The sequence below is a fragment of the Lemur catta genome, chromosome 6, assembly GCF_020740605.2.
Source record: "Lemur catta isolate mLemCat1 chromosome 6, mLemCat1.pri, whole genome shotgun sequence".
Classification (NCBI taxonomy): domain Eukaryota; kingdom Metazoa; phylum Chordata; class Mammalia; order Primates; family Lemuridae; genus Lemur; species Lemur catta.
This window is the reverse complement of record NC_059133.1, coordinates 44,228,681-44,247,756: the sequence shown is the minus strand read 5'-3', so window position 1 is coordinate 44,247,756 and position 19,076 is coordinate 44,228,681. Positions and strand designations below refer to the sequence as shown.

General features: G+C 33.5%; 1 protein-coding gene across 1 annotated transcript in view; it reads left to right on the top strand.

Annotated features, from left to right (window-relative positions):
* Positions 1-18,499, top strand: part of RAP1B (RAP1B, member of RAS oncogene family) — a 41,462-nt gene extending 22,963 nt beyond the window's left edge. The window contains exons 2-8 of the mRNA XM_045553409.1: positions 9,029-9,110; positions 10,023-10,091; positions 11,581-11,637; positions 12,537-12,677; positions 14,464-14,607; positions 15,316-15,432; positions 17,255-18,499. Of these exons, the coding sequence (XP_045409365.1) occupies positions 9,054-9,110; positions 10,023-10,091; positions 11,581-11,637; positions 12,537-12,677; positions 14,464-14,607; positions 15,316-15,402 (555 nt within the window). The 5' untranslated portion in view covers positions 9,029-9,053 and the 3' untranslated portion in view covers positions 15,403-15,432; positions 17,255-18,499. The remainder of the gene's footprint in view (positions 1-9,028; positions 9,111-10,022; positions 10,092-11,580; positions 11,638-12,536; positions 12,678-14,463; positions 14,608-15,315; positions 15,433-17,254) is intronic.
* The last annotated feature ends 577 nt before the right edge of the window (positions 18,500-19,076 follow it).

Below are 19,076 nucleotides of genomic sequence, written 5' to 3'. Positions count from 1 at the left end.
AGCACAGTTTTTGGAACACGGAGTATGTCCTCAGTAAATGTCAACACTAAGTAAATAGCCAAGAATTGTGGTTTTTAAATACATACATTTATTGTTATGCTTTTTAATTTCCCTGATTTTTAGAATTACTGTTTTAGTTCGTAATTGGGATCAGTAATATCTACATTTGAATCTTACTTAGGGCTTATTAATGAAGAATGTTACAGGCAATTCAGAACGGTGGATAATTAGTTATTTGCATTTGGATGTGTGCTTTAATGTAGTAAATACATTTAGACTGAAACTTTACTAAATTTTTATTTGATTCATAAATCTTCAGGGTTTTCTTCTCACTCAGAATCATGGCATTGATTTATAGTTTTTTGAAAATGCCAGTTATTAATTTCTGATTGAAATAGTATCTTAGGTAAATTCACTGAACTTAATGTAGAGTATGTGTCTGTTTTCTTCCACTTTCATTTCAAGCATTTATGAAGAAGCCACTTACAAAGTGGCTGTAAGCAGTGTAAGCAGTCCTTACAAACCTGACTTTGTAAGGAGCCCTAGGTTTTGGTTCTTATCTTTCCATGTCTTTGCTGTGGTTTGCTCTGAAACTAAAATTAACTTCTTAAATTGATAAAAAGAACCAATGTAAGCAAAGCTACAGTCTGTAAACGGAGAACATTGTAAAAGTAATAATAAAACAACTTTTAAATGAATGAGTAGGGTATCTAAGTATTTTGCAAGAAATAATAGCAGCATGTAAGATCTGTCCATTACTTTCGTTGATCAGGTTGGTTGTAGTCGTGCAAATTTTAGGTGACCTACATAACTAACAAATTAGGAATCTTTAAATGTAAATTACATAATAATACTAAAAATTGCCCCAAAAAATTTATTCAAAGATAAATAACAGAAATATTTATGCATTTGAAAATTAGTGTAAAAAATACTTTGTTTCAACAGTAGTAAAATTTTCAGTGTTTTGGTAGTTTTCTTTAGAAATTTAATTGATTCTCCTGTAATCTTAGCTTATGTTGGAGAGACAATGTAAATCATGCTCTCTATTTATAATTGTATAAGTGCCTGCTTGTTGTAGAAGTTGTACTTTTTTGCCGATGAAGTATGTGCCTTATAGTGGCACTGTTGATAACACTCCTCAATTAATTTTGCATGTATGCTGTATTCTTTCCTATTTAATCAACCAGGGAAAGTGAGCATCTGGGAGTTCTTCATTAGTTAATATAATTGGTTATTTTATAGATTAAAGCTTAGTACAAACATACTGTATTTGCAGACTAATTAATGCATAGGTATATTATTGTTAACTAGCAGATAACTTCCAATTGCATCCAGTTTTACAAATAAATGCCATTGTTTACAAGGAATATATGAAGAAAGCACATGAAAACCAACAAATTCTTACCACCTGTATTATAATAGAAATACAAACTAGAATGTTTTACCATAGACCAAGAGCACCGTAATTTTAGGCACAATGTTTAACAGATACATCACATTGTTGACACAGCTTCATTTAACTTTTTCTGATGGTATTGCTTTAAACTTTCTGAAGGTTGTTAATTCTAAAGTTTTTTTCAGAGTAGATTTTTCAGTTGATTATAAAATAGTGTTATTTGCTCTTTCAGACTCTTCTCTTTACATAGTAGTTGATGGCAATAATACCTCCTAATAGTCAGAACTCTGTTAACACAATTTCGAAATATCAGGTACCCTAATACTACTCTATTTTCTTTTTTGTCTTAATCATTATTTTGTGCTGATGGGCAAGTAGATACAAACCAGCAGGCTTCTCAGAATATAATCATTTACTTGTGGCATATCAGTTAAAGTACTTACAACTTAAGTCCTTTGCCACCTATTTATCTTTTCTTTCTAGGTAAACTTTTTGGCTTGCTAATTAATATTATATAAAGGTAAATATTACTTTGATTTAAAAGAGAAACATGCCTAAAATGTCAATATTTGTGTTGTTTGAAGCATTCCTTTTTCTATCAAGCTCTTAAAAATGTTTAATTTTGTATTTTTTAATACTTAAGTATCTCATAGCCCTTTTTGAGGAGAAGCATATTATTACAGTAATTATGGTTTAAAAATAGGATTAAAAGAACTTTAATGCTTACCTATTTGTTTTTATAATTATTCATGAGTTGAGTGGTTAAACTTTGTATTTTAAAGTTTTCTAACGGCCACCTTTTTAAAATGCCAGTGATTATCAACATTTTTAAATTGTAATAACATTGGGGTAATTATACAGCTGTTCAGTTTTTAATTTTCACTAGTGTTATATAATTTTGTTCTGTTTATTAAAAATAAAACTATATCAGAAAAAGCACAAGAAAAAGAAGAAAATAACCTGTCCTACCACCTTTTCGTGTATCTATTTTTACGTTTGTTTTTTTTTTTTTTGACACAAAGTCTTGCTCTGTCACCCAGGCTAGAGTGCCATGGTGTCAGGCTAGCTCACAGCAACCTCAAACTCCTGGGCTCAAACAATTCTCCTGCCTCAGCCTCCCAAGTAGCTGGGATTACAGGCGTGCACCACCATGCCCGGCTAATTTTTTCTATTTTTAGTAGAGATGGGGTCTTGCTCTTGTTCAGGCTGATCTCAAACTCCTGACCTCAAGCTATCCTCCCGCCTCAGCCTCCCAGAATGCTGGGTGCGCCCAGCCTAAATGTATCTGTTTTTTAAAACCCCAGGGAATTGAAATTCACTTTCCATTACATCTCAAGATTTTCTCAGTATCCTTGAATTACTGTAGTACTATTGAAATTTCCTCTCAGTTGTCAAAAGTACAGTCTGCATAAGTTGGGATACAATACAGTTCATTAAGGCTTGTATGATTAATATTAGGAGTCAGATAATGCGAGTATTACAGGATTTTTGTTTAATAATGTTTTTTTAAATACTTAAAGTTATTTCCGAGTCTGTTTCTGAACTACATTTTTTAATGATTGAAACTACTGATGTATGCTCAGCTTTTTGCTTTTTGTATTATCATGGAAAGTTACTGACCCATGTCAGTATGTATTTAGAAAATAGTTTTAGCCTGTGCATTGCACCTTTTTGCTCACCTAGAAGAAAACGTTCTAAATCAGACAAAAGCGAGACAGTCTCTCATTTACATTCTTACATGTTTTACTGAACTAGTAGATAAAAGGGTAGAGCAGTGATTCTCAACTGAGAGAATAACAGTTCTGCTTCACTATTAAGTGGCCGCTCAGACCATGGCTATTACTATTATTTTAAAAGCTATCTTCTTATTGACTGTTACTATGTGCAAGGTACTAATGATGCTTTAAAAATTATTAATGGTACAAATTTCTTATTCTTTCCTTAATTTTTTGAGCACATACTGTATTCCAGCTACTGTTTCAGGTTCTAGGGATATAACAGTGATTAAAACAGACAAAAATCCCTGTCCTCATGGAGTTTACATTCTCTGTCACCCATTTCACAATCCTATCCTGTAGCTATTTCCAATTTACCTGGAAGGAAAGTGAGACTATGAAATATGAAAGGTTTCATGACTTGCGCAAGATTATACAAAACCAGGATTTGAAACTTGGGTACCATTAACCACTGTGCTATGTTATCAAAATGGTCCCCTTTGGGTTTCTATGAAGGAGAATAATTAGTCTCCATGTCTCAAATAGTAAAGTAAGTGCTCATTCTTAACCTGAACTTAGTTTTGGTCTAAGAAAACTTGAATAGAAAGATCATGCCCAGAGCACAGGTACACAAGTGTCACCACTCTTCCCCCTCCACCCCACAAGCCAATGGCATTGCTTTTATTGAACAGTTACCTTTTTTGCTAAAACTAGATGTAACCACACAGTCTTAAAAACAGAACTACTCATGGCCATTGCCAGTCACAGTTGGGATTCACAATAAAATCTCTTATTCCAGTCTTAGAATCTTTAAACACTTTTTCAACATTGGTATAGTAGAAAGCACAGATTTAGGGGGAGGGGCAAGGGCAATATACATAACCTAAACTTTTGTACCCCCATAATATACTGAAATAAAACAAAAAAGCACAGATTTGGAAAATACATATTGGTTCAAATCTTGACTGTTATACTGTTGGAGTTTTTTGTTTGTTTTTTAAGGATACAGAAATACCAATACTCACATTGGTATTTATCAGAATTTAAATAAAAATATATTGGTTGTTTGGTCCATGTAAGGAAATACTGGCAAAAGATTAGTGAAAGATAATGATTCAGTTGTATTGCTCTCTTATCTGTGTTCCTTATTAGAAAGCTGCTTCTTGGTAAGTTAGATGCATTTTGTCACTATATTTTAAGATTTGAAAGTCTTTATTGTGTCCTTATCATATTTCTCTACTTCAAAATTTGAAATATTTTAGATTTTCTTTGACCATTGGGCTTTATGTTAAATAATTCTTCTTGGTTGAGTTATTAAAATTAAAACACAAATTGATAAGCATTATTTATAACATCCCCAAACTGGAAACAATCCAAATTTTCATCAGCTGGTATGAATGAATAAAAAACATGTCATATATCATACAATAGATATATTTTTAATCAATAATAAATAAAAGGAACGAATTACTGATAGATGTAATAATATGATTGAACCTGACTCATGCTAACAAATAATACTCATTCATGGACAAATGAAGCAACTGGGTAAAAGAATCCCAACTGTCCCATTGTGAAGTTCAATTTCCACAACCACCTCAGTCACCTTTATTTGTGAAACAAGGAAATAAAGGCATACTTGTCTTAAGAAAAAAGAAAGGCACTTTCAACAAATGTGGACTTTGTATGTTCAATATCTTTAAATAGTGGTTTTTGTGTTGATTCAGTCAGTTGTGTTTTGGGGTTTTGGTGAATTTATGCAGTATGTAGCCATCACTGCAACCAGTTTCAGAACACTTCCATCACCACCAAAAGATTGCGCACGACTATATATGTAGTCAATCCCACTCCCACCCCTCGGTGGAGAAAGGGTGGGGAATTGTTGGATGCTCGTGTTTCCCTTGGAGCAGCATTATCAGACAGATTTTGGATCTTTGTACTTAACATTTCTTAGTAAATGTGAAACATTATTTCTTCCTGTGACTCTTCTGTTTGCATTTTGTAGAAGTATTCTCGTCCATATGCTTTCATTTCTTAGAAAATGAAGACGTTTTGTTTTGTTTTTCTAGTTTATTTACTTCATAAGACTGAAAATCTCAGCCATTGTAGATTTTCTAAATTACCAATTTTCCATTTTAAGTTTCCTATTTCAGGTCTGAGCCCATTTACCATAAAAAGGGACATGTCTCCCTTTACCTCAGCTCTTGGGTCTATGCCAGAATATTTTTGAAAGTTTCCTGAAGTCAATTTTTATTTTGTTTCCTATTGAATCATTTTTCTTTTATTTACAATTTTGATTCTTGACCAATCTACTCCTAAGAAAGACTTCTCAAATAGTGTATTTCCTAAATAGGTTCTTGTTCTCTGAAGGTCAGTTTTTAAAATAGGTTATTTAATTCTTCTGGTCTTTCCTATCCTGCTGCTTTTAATCATTTTCTTGTATTGGGGCGCCTACTAATTATATTGGTATAGATCTGGTATTCCAGAATATTGTGTCTAACAAATTCCGGAATTCTGCTGCAAATTTCTGTCAGTCTTCCTCAGATTTAGAAAAATCCTTAAAGTATAACCTTGACCTAAATTCCAGACCAGGGTTTAAATTCAGGTTCTATAGATCTGCCTTCTACCCCAGCAATTCAAAGAGGCTATTGTATGATATAATTGTTCCTTTCCTAAAAAAAAAAAAGAAAGGTAGTTCATTTCACGGGTAAGAGGAAGAAGCAGAAGGAATAGAAGGGTCATGTGGGTAATGTAAATAGAATGATTCAAGGAGGGTGGGTTTCTGAAGATTTGAGCAGGGGGAAACTAGAGACTGTCTTAATCATTTTGTTTCAAGGCCCCCAAAATAACAACTGAAATTGATTATTAGATGGTGTTTTGTCTCATAATTTTTTCTATAGTTATAGTTCCTCTTAAAGGTATTATTTATGGCATATCCAAAGTTGGCTATATGTCCAATTGTTGAGTCACAGTTTTTGTCATTTACCAATGACAAGAGTTAATGTTATACTGGGGGTTTATAAAAGACACAGGCATTCTGAGAGAAGGTTGTCACTTAGACAATGTAAAGCCATGACAAGAAAGAGGTGGCTACAGTCAAGAAAGGGTATTGGGGTAATCAGTTGGGAAAAAGTTGGAACTTATCTGGGTGATAGAAGTGTTTTAAATCTTAATGGGGGTTATGTTTATAGATTACGTGGATGTTGGTATATATTAAAACTCACTAAACTATAATGCTTAAGATCAGCATGTTTCACTGGATGTAAAGTATTCCTAAATAAAAATGATTTGAATGCTTAAAAAAATTTTTTAGGGGGGAGGGTGAGGAATAAAAAACCTATTAGGTACAATGTACACTATTCTGGTGATGAGCGCACTAAAAACCCTGACTTCAGCATTATACAATTCATCCATATAACAAGAACAGTTGTACTGCCTAATATTTTGACATAAAAATAGTTTAAAAACATTTTTTTAAACAAATATGTTCTTATAAACATTCTTAGGTTTCCTGACCTTGCATACGTTAGGAAGGGACCATATAACCAACAGCCTCACATTTAACTTATAATGTAGATTAAACAAAAATGAGTATCTTTGTAAGTCAATAAGATAATGATTGCCATCGTGAAGGCTTTGTAGGTAACTACAGGTAAAGTTTGATCAGTCACTTACTTTTGCCTTAGTTGGTCATTGGTTTTACTTATCATCAACCTGGAGTGCTTGGGACCAGCTTGAATTGGACTGGAGAATTACTGGGCCCAGCCTCCATCCATTCCCTATAGAACACTCCCTTATTCAATAAATGGAAACAAGCAGCCCAGGACAAAAAAACACTAAACACATGAGAGAAAACTTTTCACAAATAGATGAACAGAACCAAGCAAGTAGCTGAAGAATTGAACTAATGACAAAAGTATTTACCAAATAGTACAACTCAAAGTCAAAACCAAAGGGCCTTATACAAAGACCTACTTGGTTACAAATTTTGGTTGGTTAACAAAATTAATTCAGCAGTGTGAGCTCAAGGAACCAAATTAGTACTGCCATCATTTGTTAAGACTGATTCATCTCATAGCAAATTTAAAGAATAAACAAAAGTTGGCCATAAGGAACCATTCAGTATACTGGTTTGTCTAAAGATTCCTTGGAATGATGCCAAATGAGGGTCTTAAGTGAAACTGTGAAAGTATGAGAAATAACATTTAATATCTGAAAAAACCCACAAAGTTTAAGTTATTTGATTACTTAAAGAAAAAGCTATTCTGGTTAGATAGTGCCTCCCCTGAAGAGAACAGACTGCTAGCTTTACAGGGTTTCTGGGAATTAGGAAGTTCAAAGATTGACAGACTTTTAAAGGCAGCAGTGAGTTAATGTTAGCTGTAGAAACACTTTGACTCAAGTGAGTCAGTTGATTGGTTGACACTCAGATTTGTGTGTTCATTGAAGTGAGTCCAGTTCTTGACTGACTGACTTTCAGAAGTAACGGGCCATCACTAATCGATTAGTTTGCAGCATAGCATATTCACTGAGGCTGATTCAATTTGTTTAAACCAGTTCTAGTAGTTACTTGCTACCATGACTTAAAAACTCATTTCTTGATTAAGAAAATTTAAAGGCCGGGCGCGGTGGGTCACACCTGTAATCCTAGCACTATGGGAGGCCGAGGCAGGTGGATCGCTAGAGGTCAGGAGTTCAAGACCAGCCTGAGCAAGAGCGAGACCCTGTCTCTACTAAAAGTAGAAAGAAATTATCTGGCCAACTAAAATATATATAGAAAAAATTAGCCGGGCATGGTGGTGCATGCCTGTAGTCCCAGCTACTCGGGAGGCTGAGGCAGTAGGATTGCTTAAGCCCAGGAGTTTGAGGTTGCTGTGAGCTAGGCTGACGCCATGGCACCCACTCTAGCCAGGGCAACAAAGCGACACTCTGTTTCAAAAAAAAAAGGAAAAAATATTTTTAAACCTGTTCTGGTGGCTACTGACCACTTAGCTTTTTCTAGGAATGTGAGACTTTTTATTCATATGTAATCCCCCACCCTAGAAACTTTTAGGACCTTCTGTGTATCTCTATACTGAAAACCCTTGGTATGGGTTGTTTCTTTTTGGTTTTATTTTGTTTTGATTTCTATTATTTCATCATATTAAACACTCACTAAAATTTTTCAGTCTTGGAACTGATACTTGGTCTTCTGCTTCCTTCCTCTGCCAACTTATTTACATTTGCCATTCATCTATCCAGGGGTTGGCCAGATAGTAAATATTTAGGCTTTGTGGACCAGATGGCCTGTGTTGTAACTACTTTGCTGTTACAACATAGAGGAAGCCATAGACAATACACAAATTAATGGGTATGGCTGTGTTTCAGTAAAACTTTATGTAACAAAGCAGGTGATAGGCCAGATTTGTTTTCACACCTCTGTCCTATCCCATTGATCTTTCTAGGACATTAGCTTTATGAGAGCAGGGATTTTGTCTGTTTTGTTCATTGGGTGTATATCCTGCACTCAGTAAGCATTCAGCTACTTGTGGTTCATGGTTTCAGATGGTGCATAGGATATTTATATTTGTTTCCTGTTCTTGTTCTGGGGTGGTTTCTGAGAAAGGAATGTAGGCATGTCTGTCACTGTCTTCTTATGACCAGTAGAATACCCTTTGTGATATTTTTTCAGTTCCCCTTTTTTCCCGGTAATATTTTATTCTTACTTAAGTTAGGATTGAAAGTCATGTCTATAATTCTCTAGTTTCCTTCTACCTCTGAGCATCCTTTAGTAAGTCTATTTATAGAGCACTTCATATTAGTGTTGTATAATAGTCATTTTTAAATAAATCTACTTCCCTGAATGTCTTATTTATGTAAAAAGCATATGAACACAGAGACTTTACTTACAATTCTTTTTTTTTTTTTCTTTAATAAGGTACTAAGTTTGACAGGTTTGCATCATGCGTGAGTATAAGCTAGTCGTTCTTGGCTCAGGAGGTGTTGGAAAGTCTGCTCTGGTAAGTCATTCTTACTGTTCCTAAGCTTTTCACTCCAAGACGTTCTTTTTCTGTTGAGTTTTAGGTTTTGATTATTTGTCTTTATTGAAGTGAAATCCCATAATGACTTTAGAAGCAATATCATATTTTTCTTGTAATTTTACTGAAATTTAATTATATCTGGGTGGATCATATTCTCTCTGGAACATTGGTTCTAGACTGACATGAGGTACACCAGAATATAGTTTGGGCTAAGCAAAGAGTGAAAGATATAAATATGTGTCTGTTTACATTTTAGAGCCAAGTAGGAATGAATTTCAGTCTTTATTCCTTTGAATAGGCTTATACTACTATATATTTTAGGTTAGAAAACATCAAAGCTTATAAAAAGTCTTTTTTAAATAATTAACCTTTGTCCAGTATTAAATTATTTTAATGGCCATGTTTTTTGCATCAAGGAATAGTATAGCAAGAATTCAGACACAACTTGGTGGTGGGGGTTTGAGAAGGAGAGAAACTTAGGGAAAATAACTTGATGATTAGGTCAGAGTTTAGCAAAGCCCCACAAGCAGATAGATTGACCTTCTCTTTCTCCCTGGTGAGATAAACCATCTTACTTGGCCCCTTAGAGTGCCATCTAATTAAAATTCAAGTTTGAACCCTTAAGCCTGAAGCAGACATTTAAAATTTTTAGAATGTATGATCTCTAAACTTAGAATTACCAATAAGGAGCGTATATAGTGACTATTAATTTTGGGATTTTTTAAGAAAAGCAAGCTTTCTGAGATAATTTTCTCACCAAATTCATTTATTCAAATGTAGTATTGGTTATTTTCTGTTATAATGACCTATGTGAAATCAATAGTTTAAAATGTACAAATTTGAATTTGTTTTTTTCTTTAGAAGTTTAACAATATGTTAATTTTTTTTCAGACTGTACAATTTGTTCAAGGAATTTTTGTTGAAAAATATGATCCTACGATAGAAGATTCTTATAGAAAGGTATATATTACTTTAGAAGGCTATTTTTTTATTTTAATATAAATATTTGTTTTTAGCTTTATAATTATTGAATGTTGTATACAAAGTAGAAGGAAGAAGCAGAGTTAATTCATAAAATTAATGGGAAGAGTTCACATTTGATTATTTTCTGGCATCGCATGCTTACCAGTTTAGGAAAATCATAAATACTCATAAACACAGAGTCACACATTCACAGAATTGTGTTTATCCTAACCCCAAAATTGTAATTGAGATACAAACCTTAAAGCAGACCATCCATTGCAAGTGGTAGCCCCATGTTTCCCTCTAGAAAGCCTGATACTTTCAAGCTCCCTTCTTTTTAACCTAGAGATAGGCATACAGAAGTCTCCCTAAACTTCCTACTTACTAACCTCTTGGGAAAGTGCCACTGCTCACCTGCTTATCTGAAATGCTTGGAACCAGAAGTGTTTCAGATTTTTTTTTGATTTTTGAAATATTTGCATAGACATAATATCTTGGGGACGGGGCCCAAGTCTAAACACAGAATTTTATTTATGTTTCATATACACTTTGTCCACATGGTCTAGAGGTAATTTTATACAATATTTTTAATGATTTTGTGCGTGAAACAAAGTTTTGACTGCTACCTCACATGAGCTCTGGTGTGGAATTTTCTGCTTTTGGCATCATGTTCCATGTGTGGCTCAAAAAGCTTCAGATTTTGGAGCATTTCAGATTTTCAGATTAGGGATGCTCATCCTGCAGAAAGTTGAATTCTTGTGTCCACTAATAGCATGTGACAATAAAACAGTGTGGAGTAGGGAGAGAGCTATCTTCCCACCTTTAGGTAGCAGCTAGCCTAGCCTGCTGTTGTACAAATACTGTGTTTCCATTCCTCGCTCTGTGTCCACAGTCTACCAAAAATCTGGAAACTCCTTCCTGCACTCCAGCTGTGAAGCAATATTAATCTTTTCTTTCTACATCTAATTCTAAATAACTTCTTTCCCTAGGATATATTAGGCAGAAATAGGTAGCAGGGATATGTGTAAAATTTATTTAATATCTACGGCACTGCTTGCTTGCTACCAGAATTCTTGTTCCAGTATGGTGAGGGGATATAGTTATCTAGAGAAATGAGGTATTTCTAAAGTATTATGAGAATGTTAAAATAGACACAATTACTTCTGATATTGCTGGTTTTATTTATTTGAGCAATTTTGAAAGTATTCTCTAGAAATAAGTGCTGAGTGATTCATATTGAAACTGGATCCTACAGGTATCCTTGTGTTGACTTGAGAACACATGGCTTTTGAACCTAGTATACAATTTGGGGGTCTGTGCACCTTGATTACTTAGCTGTTTTTCCTCCTGTTTTGTTGAAGTATTGCTTGATATTATCTTGTAAAGTTACTATAATTTATGTCTCTTTATGATTTATTAGCTTTTGTATATATTAAGGTGCCTTATGTACATAAAAAATGAAGGTGTATTTTAATTTTTCTCACAGCAAGTTGAAGTAGATGCACAACAGTGTATGCTTGAAATCTTGGATACTGCAGGAACGGTATGTAAAACAAAGTACAAAGTATATATAGTTTGTACAATATCGACTTAATAAATGCTAATACTGTATAGACAGATATTAGGCAAGCTTATTTAAAAGTACTACTTGCATTAAATGTTAAACCTGTTTTTCTTATTCTCTTGAATTCTACTCTTTATATTGCACTTTGTGATTACAGAGGGTCAGTTATTGAAAAATTAATTGGAAAATTTGTTAGGAAAACTTCAGTCTCACTAGTTAGGAAAATTTTCAGTCTCACATATTGCAAATAATGTGGAAAATACTTGGGCCTACATTCATTCCTCAGGAACTGTGTGAAGTATTTTGATTGTTTTCTCCTTCAGAGTATTAATAAATGAACTAGCTTGATTAGATACTTGGGGGTGAAGGGAAGATTTATTCTGGGTGTGTGGTATTCATTCAGCTAGTATTTGAGTACCTGATATGTGCCAGGCACTCTGCTCTTACCCTCAAATGCTCAACAGTCTAGTGAAGGAGAAGTGTGGGAAAGTGACATAGTATGTGCTGTGTGTAAGCATGCTGATGGACCCCTTCAGAACTAAAGCGTGTGAGCTAGCTGTAATTTGAGGATACAATTGGAGTGCTTGCTCTACACATTATGACATGTTTAAATGCTGCCTTTGAAGTAGCTTTTGGGGACAGAATTTCTGTTCCACTTGAGTATATTTGTTGTATATAAATCTACTTTGTGTAATTTTTAAATATATTTCTTAAAATATCAGTTTTTCAAATAGTATCTTACTATGGACTGTACTTTTAAGAAGTGTTACATAATACTACAGTATTCTTCATTGAGCTATAATTATTATAGACTTTGAAAATTACCAAATTAACTGCCAAAATATTTCTTGTTTTTTAATGTTCCTTTTCTATTGTAGGAACAATTTACAGCAATGAGGGATTTATACATGAAAAATGGACAAGGCTTTGCATTAGTTTATTCCATCACAGCACAGTCCACATTTAATGACTTGCAAGATCTGAGAGAACAGATTCTTCGAGTTAAAGACACTGATGATGTGAGCTTACTCTTTAACAAATATATTTTATTTCAATATGTTTATTATAATGACATCCAGTTTTAAGGCTTAAATTTAAACTCAGTTTAAAGTTCATGTATGGGAGGGGTTGTTTTTCAAAAGCTTTGTCCTTAAAAGTCAAAAATGTATCTTTAACAGTCATACATGTTTTCAAATATAGATCATATGGAAAGTGATAAAATCCCTCCTTTTCCGTTATCCTGTAAAAATACCCTTCCTGTTTTTAAACATGCATTTGGTGGAAGAGAGATGTGGGAGGCAAATGTTCCTAATTGAATGATGATCTGGCCACATTTCTGGTAGATTTAAGAGCCTTTTTAACAAGAATCAGACATTCAAATGAACATATTCAAGCAACATTGGCAGAAGGAGCATAATAATAATTTTAAAAGGAAGGCATCAAATACGTTAGATTTTAACATTAATTTAGGTGCCCTTTCAGAGTGTACCATAATGGAGTTTAATCCCATATGAAACATCAAAAAGATTATTTCTTATCATACTATATATACCAGTGGTTCTCAAACTTGATCTTGCATCAGAATCACCTGTAAGACTGGTTAAAACATAGATTTCTGGGCCCAGCCCCCAGAGTTCCTAATTCTGTAGAGCTAGAGGGCCTGAGAATTTGCATTTCTAACAAGTTTCCAGGTGGTGTTGATGATGCTAATCTGGGTACTACACTTTACTGTGGCACTGAGTTTAATTGTAGCAATAGCAAATATTGTGAGAACTAGGAGACACCCATGGTAAATGCTGCCGTTTTCTGGACTTCTGAAACAAAGGAATTTGGGGGGACCCTACATATTTACAACAACCTCAGTGAGCATTTTTCAATTAGTAAATCTGTTTTCTTTTGTCTCTGGTGACTACCATAGTTTTCTTCTATCAGTTCTATTAAACAAGTATTTGTTAAATGCCTAATAATAAACTCTGTATCTATTTCTAAAAAGCCAAAATTATTTTCCAGTTGGGATTTTTTCCAAAAATGCTTTAGAAAACCAATTATTAAATGGTTAATAGTGGTTTTGTAAAGTAAGTTTTGTTTTTCCCTATAGTATTCTTTTACTTAAAATTATAAACTTCACATATATTCAACTACATGATGCCATTAATAAGTGGTCTTGATTTTAGTAAATTAAGTTGATTTTTGGCTTTTTAATATAAGACTATATGAGAAACTAAAAATTCTACTTCAGATGCCTTCCAAATTCCTCCTTTTTGTGTTGTGCATCTGAGAATGCTTATTTGATAAGTGCATGTTGAAAAACCAGAAAACTTGAAGTTGATTCACACCCTTTAGAGAAACATTTTTAAATGGTGAAGTATAGTGGCTTTTCACACTAACACCCTCTTGTACTTCCTTTTTAAAAGGTTATATGTTTTGCTTACTATAATTAGTTATAAGTCCATTGTGATATAATTTTAAGGGTTTTTTTCCCTCTTTTATAAGTAGGTCATAGCTTGTATCTTTTTCTTTTTTCTTCCCTTTGGAGTTATCATTTGACAATCTCCATAAGAGAAGGCAGTGGAGATCACTGACAGTATAATTGACATGAAAGTCAGTACTTTGTATATTACAAGTTAACATTGTTAAGGCTTTCATATTTTAACTAAATTTTATTACACATTATTAATTTAGTATTTTTATTTGGCATTATATATGAAAAGTAATCATTGGGCTTGCCTCTTAAAATTTTTTTATTTGAATTTGTATAGCAGCATATTTACTTGTTTATTTTTACCCTCACAAATATATTTTTAGGTTCCAATGATTCTGGTTGGTAATAAGTGTGACTTGGAAGATGAAAGAGTTGTAGGAAAGGAACAAGGTCAAAATCTAGCAAGACAATGGAACAACTGTGCATTCTTAGAATCTTCTGCAAAATCAAAAATAAATGTTAATGAGGTATGGTCAAATATACTTAAGCTCTTCATTTGGAATATAACATTCAAAATTAATGGAAAAAATGTGTATGTATTAACACAGCCCCAAGTTAATATGTACTCAGAATGATATGTTGATCTCATAGGCAAAGAAAATCTTAAACGTTAAATATATGCATGTAGCAAATAAGCAACAGTACTATTTCAGTCTCTTTATTAAATGCTCGTATAGTGAAATTTACCATGAAAAAGGGAGACTGGACAGAAAAGATAGGGATAGAGAAGACAGATTAAATCTTCAGCTATCTGAAGGATGTTATTATGTGAAAGATAGGGACTAAAATTGAAAAAAGTCATGCATGGTTCTTGAAGGAGCTTAAAGTGTTACAGAATAAAAACACATAAAAAGATTTGAAGAAGGGTAAAGGATTTTTTTCTTTGCGTGATGGTAAATGTTGTAATTGAACCTAAGATAAGATCTCCGCAGCTCTTTAAACTAAGTATTTAAGAACAATTTTAACCATCCTCCAATGTAAAGAAACAAAAAAGAACTTGGCAGGTGGCAGTAAAACACCTGGTTTTACTCTCATTCCTTAACTGAACAGAAATAGTTGCTTTTTGGGAATTCATTTATATCGATAGAAATCACTAGTTTTTCATTCTACTTTTTCATTTTTTGTTTTGGGGGGTTTTTTCTTCTGTAAATTAAAAAAAATTAATGTGCTTGCAGATCTTTTATGACCTAGTGCGGCAAATTAACAGAAAAACTCCAGTGCCTGGGAAGCCTCGCAAAAAGTCATCATGTCAGCTACTTTAATATACAAAATGCATTGTAGCTCTGAGCCAGGTATGTTAATTTATCTTTGCTCTAACTTTTAATCACTCAGCTTCATTAAGGGCACTCTTGTCATGAAACCAAGTATAGAATTTTTTTGGTTCTAAAAAATAAATGGTTACTTTCTTTTCAGTATTCCATGAGTTAGTATGATATCCTATTAAAATAATTGTTTCATTTACCTATTATCATAAGATATTCCACACAAGTGAATATTCTAACCAAGTTCTTTCATTATATACTTATGCCCTAATGGTACATTGGTTGGTGCTGGCAGTACAGTGGTGGAGAAGAACAACCTTCTCTCCTTGCCTTTTAATTAGCTTAAGCTAATTAAGGTGTACTGAAAGACAATTAATTACAAAAAGTGATAAATACTGTGATAGGATAAATCCAACATAGTACTACTAATAAAAACCCCTGACACATTTACCATGTGCCAGGCAATCTTAAATACTGTCTGTATATTAATTGAATTCTCACACATGCCTATGAGGCAAGAACTATATTATTCCCATATTACAGATGAGGGAACTGTGGCACAGAAAGATTGTTACTTGTTCAAGCCCTGCAGTTAGTAAAGGAGGGCCAGAATTTGAATAGGCAGGCTGGTCCCTGAGACCATGCTTAGCCACTATGCTATTATGGGTACTGTAGGAGCATGTAATTGGGGCACCAGACCTGTCAAATGTGGACTAAGGGTTCAAGGAAAGTGTCAGTAAGACATGTAAGCTGAGATCTGTAGGACAAGTAGAAATTAGCTATGTTGGGTATGAAGAGTTCCCAGAGAGAACCACAAATACAACCCAGAGATGATATAGCAAAGGAGAACTGAGCATGCATTTTTATGTAGGTTTTGAAAACAATCGTATTAAATGAGGTTAATACTTATCAAGCAATTACATCAATGCCTGGCACAACATAAACTGTCAACTATCAGTTGTTTGCTGTTTGCCAGTGATAATGGTTTCCTATTCAGTTGTTAAACCATTTATTTATTGTACATTTATCCTTGAGAACTTCTGACATTTGTGACTCTGCTTCCTTGTATGTTAAATGACCCCATACTACCATAGCACTTTGATACTATATCTTTTTAGAACTTTTGTCAGTATCCTCCATTTAGGACTTTCTGTTTATATCCTTTCATTCTAACATCCTCTCATTCCTGACCACATGCCCATTCTTAGCAGCACACATGTGCCTGAGCTCACACACTCCCATCTGTCCTTTCCAATTTGCTACAGTCTGTTAGGATGTAGAAAACTAGATTGCAAACCTCATTCAGACTCAGAATGAGGACCTTAAAGTCCTAGGCATTTGTGAAAATTGTTTCGGCAGCCATATCTATACTAACAACCCTTCTGGAGCTTGTAACAAGTCTGATCCCCAGAAAAACAGTAAAAAAGGAAACTTTTTTAGCCCAGTCATGTATGTAGAAAATTATCCAAAGTAAATAAGTATTTAATAGACAGTTTTGTTTTTACTTACTTTATATCACTCACAAATTATTTTTAGAACTTTATATGTGATTTTAGTATAATACCATCATTTTCTGACAACCATCTTAAAGTTAAATATTTTTTTTTCTTTTTAATCTTTGGAAGTTAATGCGCAAAAATTTGCATAAAGGTACCTCATCTTTTGGGAATGAAAAGATGAAAATGCCTGCCATAAATTGTGGTACATTGCCATCATGTGATTACTAGAACAAGAGCCTGTATTGTATTCATTTCTAACACTTTAAGACTGTTGTCTTACTGTTTCCTTTGGATCTTTAGTGTACTCTTTCCAACCCATGTTTTCAATTACTTTATCTTTTTTCTTTTGACAGGTCTGAAGAACTGTTGCCCAATTCAACAGTGCCAGCATTCCAACTTTGTTAAACCTACCAACATCTTAAATGGACTTTCCTGTGGTGGTACCCTTTAAGAGGCGGATGAAAGCTACTATATCAGTTTGCACATTCTAATCACTTTCCAGTATCACAAGAGAGATTTTTACTTATATAATAGTCCTAGAGTATGCAGCTGGTAAAACCAGAGGCTACATCCAGTATTACTGCTAAGAGACATTCTTCATCCACCAATGTTGTACATGTATGAAAATGGTGTACTGTATACTTTAACATACCCCACACTTTGTATTGGAGAGTACAATAATGTAAATCCTAAAAGCACCACTATTTTAGCATAATAAAAGAAAGTCCAAAGAGCTCCTATATAGACTACTCCAGATAACTTCGCTTCTTTGATACTTGTAGCTTATTGTAATTTTTTTTAAGAAATTCAAGGTCATTATCATTGTATTGTACAAAATAAGCGCTTTGATTAACACAGCTGTATAGTTTTTTTAATTTTTAAAAAACCTGTGGAGACAGTGATCTTGTCTTTAAAATATGATAGTCCTTTCAGTATAATGTCTTAGATTAAAGACGTTGCCTTTAATATCTGTTGGGAAGGAAATGTCCAGACTTTTCAAATCTCTTATTATGTTTCCTTTTTTGTTTACATAGGGAACAATGTTTATAGTTGTGTGTACAGTGGGGGTCTACAACAAGAAGTGTATATTTTCAAACAATTTTTTAATGATTTAACAATTTTTGTAAATCATTTTCAGGCTTCTGCAGCTGTAGATTCTCACTGTGAATCCCTTGCTTGCTCATGCATAAGTGTATTTGCAATACCAAATATACAGGTTTAGTATTTTTGCCTGTTAGTGATTGTTTCACATGTGTAACGTTTTGGTTGAGATGTTAAATGGTGGACGAGTACTGTGGATGTGAATGTGGGAAGTAATTTTAATCATGTGTAATTGGTCACAAGGCCTAATTTGCAGTAACTATTGCTGTTTTATTTAACAATGCCTTGTTGCTTTGTATGCATTAACGTTCGGATGTAAAGATTGTGTGTCTATCCAACAGGGAGCCACAGTATTTAAATTGACCAACCTAATGTTACAACTACTTTGAGGTGGCCAAATGTAAACTAAAAGCCTTAATTAAAGTGGTGCAATTTTGTATAACTTAGCATCAGTAGTTCAATAAATTTGGATTGCCATGCAAGGGCTTGCATTATAATTACTTGCCACTTTGAATGTGTTTTGTGTAATGTTTTAACAGTGCTAGTATTTAAATAAATATGGGTTAACTTCTTTTTAAATGTAATAGGTGCGTTTTACACAGTGTGGTGTGGTTTCATAATTTAACATTTGAGCAAGCCAGACGTATTCATTAATTACAGGAATGATAAGTGAAAAATGTCAGGATTTTTTTTCTGGTATTGTTTGAATATCTACATAATGACCTTTTGAACTTTTCCTTAAGAAAGAATTTTGTAAATCAAGCAATATTACTTATGAACAGATGCATTTGGGTAATATTCAGTAGCTTATTGAGGTAAAGGAGAAAGGATTGAAAATACTTTGACAGATGTTACACCTTGGATTTTTTTTTTATATAGGATGAAGTTATACTTAGAATATTATGGTTATAAAAATCTTTGACATGGACTCAAAGTACTGCTATTTTTAGGGAACAGGTCTTTGTCTTATGTGTGCTGTAATTCAATTCTTCTGTGAAATTTGTAAAGAACCTCTTAAACTTTTTCAAGCTATTTGCCAGCCACTGGAGCAACTAATTCGTGATACTGTGTAAT